Here is a 10010-nt window from a genome sequence, read left to right on the forward strand (position 1 = left end):
GTTTCCAACTTTTGCATTCCAATCACCACTAATTATCGATACATCTTGATTGTATGTTTGATCAATTTCAGACTGCAGAAGTTGGCAAAAACCGACAATTTCTTCACCTTTGCCATTAAAAATATAAATTTGAATGACAGTGATATTTACTGGTCTTCCTTGTAGATGTATGAATGTTATCCTGTCATTGATAGCATCATACCTAAGGATAGCTCTTGCAATGTTCTTTTTGACAATGAATCTGATGCCATTCCTCTTCAATTTGTCATTCCCAGGATAGTAGACCATATGATTATCTGATTCAAAATGGCCAATACCAGTCCATTTCAGCTCAGTAATGCCTAGGATATTGATCTTCAAGGGATCCATTTCATGTCTGACTTCCAATTTTCCTTGATTCATATTTCATACATTCCACGTTCCCATTATTAATGGATGTTTGCAGCTGTTCTTCTCATTTTGAGTCATGCCACATCAGCGAATGAAGGTTCCAAAAGCTTTACTCCATCCACGTCATTAAAGTCAACTCTACTTTGAGGAGGCAGCTCTTCCCCAGTTGTCTTTTGAGTGCCTTCCAACCTGAGGAGTGCATCTTCCAGCACTATATCAGACAACGTTCTACCGCTATCCATAAGGCTTTCACTGGCCAATGTGTTTTAGAAGTAGATCATCAGGTCTTTCCTCTTAGTCTGTCTTAGCCTGGAAGCTTCACTGAAACTCGTCCACCATGGGTGCCCCTGCTGCTATTTGAAATACTGGTGGCATGGCTTTCAGCATCACAGCAACATGCAAGCCTCCACAGTACAACAAATTGACAGATGAGTGGTAGAGTTCAACAATAAAAAGACATAACCCAATTAAAAAATTGACAGAAAATTTGACTAGTCATTTCTCCACAGAAGATATACAGTCAATAAGCACATTTAAAAGATGCTTAACATCATTAAAACCAAACCAAACCCCTTGCCATCGAGTTGATTCCGACTCGTAGCGACCCTATAGGACAGAGTAGAACTTCCCTGTAGGGTTTCCAAGGAGCTGCTGGTGGATTAGAACTGCTGACCTCTGGTTAGAAGCTGAGCTCTTAAAACTGTGCCACGAGGGTCCAGGGCTCCATTAGGGAAAAACAAATCAAAACTGCAATGAGACACCACTTCACACCCACTAAGATGCCTGTAACCAAAAAGACAGAAAATAACAAGTGTTGTCAAGGATGTGGAGAAATTGGATGGTGGGAATGTAAAATGGTGCAACAGCTTTTGAAACCAGTCTGGCGGTCCCTCAAAAGGTTAAACATAGAGTTACCATATGACCCAGCAATATACCCAGAAGAATTGAAAATGTGTTCCTACAACGACTTGTACACAAATGTTCATGGCAACGTTATTCATAATAGCCAAAAAGTGGAAACAACCCTAATGTCCATCACCTCATGACTAGACAAACAAAACCTGTTCTATCCATGCAGTGGAATATTACTTAGCCATAAAGAGGAATGAAGTACCGACACATACGGCAATATGGAAACATTATGTTAAGGAAAAGAAGCCAGGCACAAAAGACCACATATATTATGATTCCATTTATACAAAATGTCCAGAATAGGCAAATCCATAAACACAGAAAGTAGATTCATGGTTGCCAGGGGCTGGAGGGAGAGGAGAATGGGGAGTGATCACTAATAGGGTTGGGTTTCTCTTTGTTCTGGAATTAAACAGTGATGATGGCTACGTAATCTTATGAATATGCTAAAAAAAAAATCCTACTGAATTGAACACTTTTGGGGGGTGAATTTTGTGGTATGTGAATTATATCTCACTTTAAAAAAAGATGAGAAAGTAAAGGAGGGTGCTGTGAGACACTGAAGGGGGTTACTTCCGAGAGGATGGTGGGGGGGCCTCCCCAAGGAGGTGCCATGTGAGCAAGGCCTGGAAGAATGAGAAGAGACCACTGTGGAAGAGCTGAGAGATGAGCGTTCCAGGCAGAGGGAACAGCAAAGGGCTGCAGGGGGCAGCACATCTGGGCGGGCAGGTGTGGCTGGAACGGAGAATGTGGGGTGAGAGGTAGGAGATGACCTTGCAGACCACAGAGGCCTGAAGGCAAGATGAGGAGTTGGCTTTTATGCCAAGTGCAGTGGGGATCCATTGGAGGGCTTGAAGCAGAAGTTGGGAAGCAATGCGATCATGCACTTAAAAGGTCACAACAGAGAGAGGAACAAGGAAGAAGGGACACAGGAGGCTACTGTGACCATCCAGGACAGCAATGATGGCAGAGGCAGAGGCCACGGTCCCAGTAAGCAAGGCCTAGCATCCAACTCCCATGCTTCCAGGAGAGGGGAATTTGGTGCCACAGCCAGCAGTCCAGGGGAGCACCAGCTTCTCTTCACTCTTCCCCTCTCCCCACCTCTTTCCACCCTTGCCTCCTGCCCTCTTGACCTGGCTGTCCCCCAACATAACCTAAAGGGCAGACAGGGGTAGACCTGGAAAGAATGGAACCAGATACGAGGTCTGAAGGCATCAGGAGGTGTCTTCCTCCACCTTCCTCCTCTCCCCCAAGCTCTGCACTCTGTCTGTGGCCTCATCATTCAATCTCCATCCAGCGTCTCTGGAGCAGACACTTGCAAAGTTGGAGCTCTGGGCTTCTACAGAGATGCCAGGGAAGGTGCTGGGGTTCTTCCTGTCCCCTCTTCTCTTTGTGAGCACCTTCTCCTAAAGGTTCCATTTAAAGGAAATGTGTCACACAGGCAGTGTGTTAGCTGCGGTAACTTGTTTGGGAACACCAGCCCTCTCCCAGCTCAGGAAGACAGGATGGGAGCCGTGAGTTGAGGCAGTAGTGCATGGTGGGCCAAACTCGAGCACCACACTCTCTGGCTTCAAATCCCAGCCATGCTTCTGGCTGGCTGTGCGACATAGGCAAGTGACTTAGCTTCTCTGGGCCTCACTTTCCCCATCTGTAAAATGGGAGTAACAACAGTACTGACTGCATTGGGCTGAAGTGAGGATGAAGGGGGTGTAGGACAGTAACTGGGGAGCAGCTGGGTGGGTCTGAGAAGTAGGACCAGTAAAGACTCTCAGGTACCATTTATTGAGCACCAGCTGCACACCAGGCCCTATGCTTGGCGTTTTCCAAGTGCTAGCGCTTAATGAGCCCTGACTGCGGGAGGCTCTGTGTGAAGCACCTTACCTGACTAACACAGTGAATCCTCCCCTAACCCTAAACAGAAGGAGCTGAGCCCCAATTTACAGAGGAGGAAACTGAGGCACAGAGAGCTAAGTCACCGGCCTGAGGGCTCACGGGAAGGAGCTCGATTCTGCTCAGGCTGGCCTGGCTGCAGAGAACACACGCTTGATGCTACAGTGCCCCCCGCAGTGGCCATCTGCATCCCCACTTTGCAGATGAGGTAATTGAGACCCAGACCGATTTCAGCGACCTAACCCAGTTCAGAGCCGGAGGTTTTCCCCTAGAACAGCTTTGGTGGAGGGAGGAGGAGTGTCCTTTCCCCGCCCTTCATCCCACTGCTGCCGGAGTTCCTTGGTGAGCCTGGTATTATTTCTGGCAGCTCTCTTTTCCCAGAAAATTTCTAAGGAGGCCCAGACAAAGACAGGAAGCCAGGAGCCCAAACGCCTGATGTGGCCAGCCTGGCAGAGTCCTCAGGCCCCAGCCACATTCCAGGGTGACTCAACCGCTGGCCAGTGGGGGCGAAGGGGACTCTATTTCGGGACCTGCGGTCTCCAGCCTCGCCCACTGCCACTCTCACTGTTTTGAAGCACTGCCAGCTCCTGTCCGCACAGCCAACCACTGCCTGCCCATCCTGGTTCAGATGCCTCTTCTGATTCTCCCTTGAGCTTAGGTTCCCATGGGTTCCCTCCAGCAATCCCATTCCTCAGTCACAGACCCCACCCGCTAGTGCCTGCCATGTGCCCTGCCTCTGTGGTGCTCCAGGAGTAGGGTTGCGCCCCTTGATGGAAGTTCCATGAGAGCAGGGACTCCTGTTCACCAACACTTAGGATGGTGCTTGGCATAGAAAAACACCAAACCCGTTGCGATCGAGTCAATCCCGACCCACGGCAAGCCCATGTATTACAGAGCAGAACTGCTCCATAGGGTTTTCTTGGCTGCCATCTTAATGGAAGTACATCACCAGACTTTCTTTTGCAGAGCCACTGGGTGGGTTTGAACCACCAACCTTTAGATTAGTGGTCGATTGCAAACCAATTACACCACCCAGGCTCCCATAACCAAAAAGACCAAACCCATTGCCTTCGAGTTGATTCTGACTCATAGCAACCCTATAGGACAGAGTAGAACTGCCCTATAGGGTTTCCAAGGAGGGGCTGGTGGATTTGAACTGCCAATCTTTTTGGTCAGCAGCCTTAGCTCTTAACCACTACGCTACCAGGGCTTCCAGGCTCCCATAGCAGGTGCTTAATAAATATTTGTCAGAAGAATGAATCATGTACACAGCTGGTACTCAGTAAACACCTGCCTCTCAGGGTTGCTAGGAGGGTTAAGGGCGCTAACAAAGATTAAGCGCCTGACACATAGCCCACGTTCTACATTGCCCATGGAAGAGGCTGGCATCACTTAAGCATGCAATGTTGGTGCCCAACCTCTTTGTTCAGCAGTTTCCACTCAATACAAGGAACGGGGTTGAGCCTGTGCAAAGGCAGGCCCTCATGCTAGCGGAAGGTTTAATGGGGAATAGAAAAGGGCTGGTTTCTGCCCAGCTGAGCTGGACCAACCTGAGCTTCTGTTTAACCTGCTTAACGCATTCATCCACCAGGGCTCTGTCAGCTCTCAGGCTGTCTGTCATTAACTGACCCTCTTCCAACCCCCTACCCCACTGCCTCCCATAAAAAATAAAGTACGTGGCCTTCCTGCTCTAGTTTTTTGTTTTCCTGTTTTGGAAATAGACACAGAGTCTGAGAATTATTTCTCAACATGAGAAAAAGCAGCAGAGCAGGTACAGTGATAAATAGAAACTGTCCCTCAGCGGCATCTTGGGAAGGCAATAGGGAGTGGTGGGGACTGTGGCAAGGTCTAGAGAGGGCTCCACTACTGAGTGTCACACAAGTGTGGCTAGACCTTCCAATTTTTCATGAGAAGCTGGAAATATGGATTTTCGTATGTGGAATTCCCCAATTTTCTCCCTTGCACAGTGAGGCACAAACAGACCACCTGGGACTGAATCCAGTCATGGATCACCAGTTTGTGACCTCTGGCCACGGCATGTTGGAATGAGACAGATTTATTTGTACCTAGAAATTGCATATCCTACAGGGGCATTTACAGGGCCCCAGACCAGCTCCCTAGCCACCAGGAAACCTCACCCGATTCCACTGTAGCTTCTGGTGGCCTCCCACCTAGGAGGCCTCCCCCAGTGCTCCCTGAAGCAGCTACAAAAGCCCAAAGAGGAAAGAGATGTACTCAGCCTAGCCAAGGGACTGGGGCCTGAGAGGCCAACTACATGAGCCACCTCAGAATACAGATGGGGAAACTGTGGTTTGCAAAGCAAGAAGGGTGTTTCCAATACCCGCATGGTAGATCATCAGTCCCAATGAGCCCAGAAGCCAGACACCTAACTCCCAGCCCAGGGCCTTGACCTTATCACTCTGCTGCAGGAGAAAACACTCACCCACATCCCAAACCCTCGGTGTTCAGCAATTACTGAGCTGGGCTTAAAAATTCTTGCCACAATTGCAAAATTTTGAATTTGGACTAACCTAAACCCACTGCCTTTGAGTTGATTCTGACTCATAGTGACCCTATGGGACAGAGCAGAACTGCCCCACAGGGTTTCCAAGGAGCTGCTGGTGGATTCGAACTATTGACCTTTTGGTTAGCAGCTGAGCTCTCAGCCACTGAGCCACCAGGGCTCCGAATTTGGACTAAAGGCCAAATAATATTAAGAATTATTTTTCATTTTCTCAAGTGCGATAATGGAATTGTGATTGGCATTGTTTCTTGACGTACATTCTGAAATATTCAGTTGGTAACATACCATGGTCTGTAATTTTTAAAAAAAACATTAATAACTGTCAAGCCAAGGTGATGGGTATGTGGGGTTCAGTATAGGACTTTTTAATTTTTCTGAATAGTTAAACTTTTTCATAATTAAAAAGTAAAAAAAAAAACACGATGCTGGAGGTAAAGACAGCATCGCTGACCAACTGAAGTGCTGTTTTTGTACTGGGGAAAAGCATGAATTTGGAACCAGCCAGATACAGGACGTAATTTGTTTTTGGTGACGTCACTGAACATTTCTAAGCCTCGGCTGTAAAACAGGGACAAGGATAATGATCTCCAGCGTTGGTCAGGAGAAAGCAGTGAGACAAGGTGGGTGGCACAGTGCCTTCTTGTTTCAACCCAGACTCCAGATCACTGTCTACACAGCATCAGGTCATCCACCTTTTCTTCCAACACTCGAGTATCTGCTCTTCTTTAAGAATCCTCTGGTCAAAGTCACAACTCTTACTGCTTAAAGGGCACATGGCCCTCAGCCTTTTGAGGGTTCAGACCACCAATATAACGTAGGGGAAGAGCGAGAATTCATTCTTCCTGGAGTTAAAAATTCTGGCAGCCCAGATTTTAACACAAGTCGACCTTGGGTGCATTGCTTGGCCTCTCTGCCTCAGTTTCCTCCTCTGTAAAGTGGAGGCAACCAAACTAGCCCCTCACCAAGTGGGGGGAGGAAATGAAATTGTGCATCTGGACTCCATTCTAAATTGGGGTTCCTGTGCAACTGCCTCCAAGCTGCCAGTGACCCCCATACCCACACTCCTCCCCAACGCCTGTTTGCTGAACCTCCCAAGCCACCTACAGGTATAAAAATCAAAGACTCACCCCAAAGATAAAAGAGTTCTCTGGATCGATATTGGCAAGAATTAGCTAGCATAACGTTAAACGTGTATTCCTTCTAACCCAGCAAATCCACTTTCACCCATTATTATCATTATCCCCATTTAAAGATTGGGAAATGGAGACAGAAAGATGCCATACAATGTGTCCATAGTCCCACAGGCTAGGAATTCCCATATAGTGACAATGCCAGGCATCCCAATACCCAGCCTCCCAGAATCCATATACTTTATGGCTGCCTCCAGCTAGTCACTCAGAGTCCAGGACGCCCTCACTGGAGGATCACAGCACACTGTCTCAAACAGCAAAAACACTGGAAACAGCCTAAAACTCCATCAGTAGGGACGTGGGGAAAAAAAACTCTGTAATTTATTTCTGGAATACTTTTAAGAAGATGGGGACATTGGTCATTCAGTGGTAGAATTCTTGCCTTCCACGTGAAGCCCCAGGTTTGGTTCCCAGCCAATGTACCCCATGCACAACCGTCTGTCAGGGGTGGCGTTAGTGTTGCTATGATGTTAAATGGGTTTCAACAGAGTTTCCAGGCTAAGACTAGGAAGAAAGGCCTGGCAACCTATACCGAAAATCAGCTAATGAAAACCCTATGGATCAGAGGGGTCCAGTCTGCACCTGATCATGGGGATGGCATAGAACTGGGCAGTGTTTCATTCCATGGTGCGTGGGGTTGCCAGGAGTCGGGGGCCAACACAACCACAGCTAACAACAACAATACACAGAAGATGAAAAGAATGAAGCAGATCTCCATGTAGCAATATGGATGGATGTGAAAACTAAAATCTGGAGTGGAAAAAGCAAATATACAGTCTTGAAACATCTCTAAACAGAGTGCCCAAGAAGCCTGCCGACTTAGGAAAAATAATTCTTTTCTTCATTAAAAAAAAAAAAAAAACCCAAACCCATTGCCGTGGAGTCGATTCCGACTCATAGCGACCCTGTAGGACAGAGTAGAACTGCCCCATAGAGTTTCCAAGGACCGCCTGGCAGATTCGAACTGTTGATCTTTCACTTAGCAGCCGTAGCACTTAACCACTACGCCACCAGGGTTTCCCTTTTCTTCATAGAAAAACTTACTGTCTTTTCTTTTTTCATTCAAGTGATTGAATACATGGTTTTAAATTTCACCGGAAAAAACGTCTGGAAGTTGAAGAAAAATATAGTGAGCTTATTGTTTGAAAATTCAACTAACCTTGTTTAAAAATAAAAAAGTTCCCTATGTTCTGGAACTTTCAGACACTCTGATTTAAACACACACACACACACACACACACACACACTCACACTGACATACGGAGCCCTGGTGGTGCAGTGGTTAAGAACTCGGCTGCTAATCAAAAGGTTCAAATTCACCATCTGCTGCTTGGAAATCCTACTCTGTCCTGTAGGGTTGATGTGAGTCGGAATCGACTCGACAGCAACAGGTTCGTTTTGTTTTATACTGACATGCACACACGTACACACACATATACACCGCACATATACGTGCACACACAAATATATATATATACACATACACACACAGCACCTTGTATTATCTACAGGCTCACGTCTATGTAAGTAAAAGTAATTTTTAAAATATCTGGGAATCTGAGGAGATGGAACTAAAGGCAAGGTGGCAGCCTGGATGGAGTCATGGAACAGAAGGACGACATTAACGGAGAAACTGGTGAAATCCAAACCCAGTTTGGAGTTTATTTCCTAGTAGCGCACCAGTGTTGGTGTCTAAATGGTGACAAACGTGCCGTGGTGTCGTCAGATGATAACAATGAGGGAAACTGGGTGAGTTTCTGTACTATCCTTGTAATTTTTCTGTAACTCTAAAACTATATTCTAAAAGGAAAAGTTTATTCTTTAAGAATCTGGAGAGTTTCCCCCATACTGATAAACATGAGAAGTTTGGGGAGCGGACTAGAAACCAGGGGGACATGGTTAGGGGGGCCGCGGTCTTATCTGTAACCTAGTTAATGATTTTTTTTAAGTCAAATGTATTCAGCTATTCTTTGTGCAATTAAAAAATATATTTTTTTCTAAAAGGAAAAACACTGACTGCCAGCTCCCTGATGTGAGGTGCATGAGTTTTACTTTTCCTTCTAAATCACAGGTTCTCCGTGGAAAAGGAAAACCTTTGGGGGCCAGGAGGCAGGAGTTTAGCCCTGGTTCCACCCTCTCCAGGCTGTGGGATCTCAGGGGAGGGGAGATCCCTTTCTGGGACTCAGTTTCTCCTCTGGCAGATGGAAATACTGAGCCTACCCACCCTCACCCACCCAACTCGAAGATCCCTCGGCAGGTGGCTCGGTAAGAAGGGCATCCCCCAGCGCCTCAACTCTCCCATATGTGTAACGGGGGTGAGAAGCAAAGCCACCCTACAGGGCTGCCGAGAGCAAGACGGCACCGAGTAAGTGCTGAAGAGCAGGAGAAAGCTTCTTCCACGGGGCGTCACACGCACCCACTTCCCACTCACAGGCTCCCTCGCAGGCCCCAGCCGGCGCGCTGCGCGCCGGTTGAGCCTTCTTTGCAGGTGCGGCTCGGCCTGGGCACTCTTGGGTCAGTGGAGTCAGCCAGGGCGCCCCTTCTGCGGAGGCCTGAGACGCCCATCTCCGAGGGTCCGGCCCGTGGGGGTGGCGGGTGGGAATGTGCCCCTTCTGCCCGGGAGTCTGAAGCCGGGGCTCCGGGCCTGCCGCTGGCCCCGCGACTCCTTGCCCGGGCGAGGCAAGCCCAGAGCGGCCCCCGTTTTCGGCCCCGGGGTGCAGGCCGGCCAGGTAGGGGGAGACGGGGCCCGCAGGCCGGGGGACTCACCGCGTGCGCCGGCGGCTCAGCAGCAGCAGCAGCAGCACCGCGGCCAGGAGGCCGAGGAGCGCGGCCCAGGGCATGGTCGTCGGCGGGCGCAAGGCGCGGGGCTCCGCACGGCCGGCGGGTCGGGAGCTCTCACCGCCCCGGGTCCCTCGCGCGCCTCCCCCGACGCCCTCCCCGCCCCCCGGGCCCCTCCCCCCCGCCCCCGAGCTCTCCCCCCCACCCCCCCCTTCCCCCGCCTGCCTCTCTCCCCCGCCCGACCTCTCCACGCCTGGGCCTTTCTCCCCTGCCTACCCCCCCAGAATTCCTCTTTCCCCTGCCCCTCCCCCAGCCCCGTAAACAGA

The 10010-nt window shown here is 49.0% G+C and overlaps 1 protein-coding gene across 1 annotated transcript in view; it reads right to left on the reverse strand.

The window, feature by feature from the left end:
- Nucleotides 1-9746, reverse strand: part of PTGIS (prostaglandin I2 synthase) — a 49672-nt gene extending 39926 nt beyond the window's left edge. The window contains exons 1-2 of the mRNA XM_064276437.1: nucleotides 9673-9746; nucleotides 9338-9571 (exon numbers count right to left, since the gene is read on the reverse strand). Coding sequence (XP_064132507.1) covers nucleotides 9338-9571; nucleotides 9673-9746 — 308 coding nt within the window. The remainder of the gene's footprint in view (nucleotides 1-9337; nucleotides 9572-9672) is intronic.
- Between the last annotated feature and the right edge of the window lie 264 nt (nucleotides 9747-10010).

This window comes from Loxodonta africana, chromosome 24, assembly GCF_030014295.1.
Source record: "Loxodonta africana isolate mLoxAfr1 chromosome 24, mLoxAfr1.hap2, whole genome shotgun sequence".
In the NCBI taxonomy this organism is placed as follows: Eukaryota; Metazoa; Chordata; class Mammalia; order Proboscidea; family Elephantidae; genus Loxodonta; species Loxodonta africana.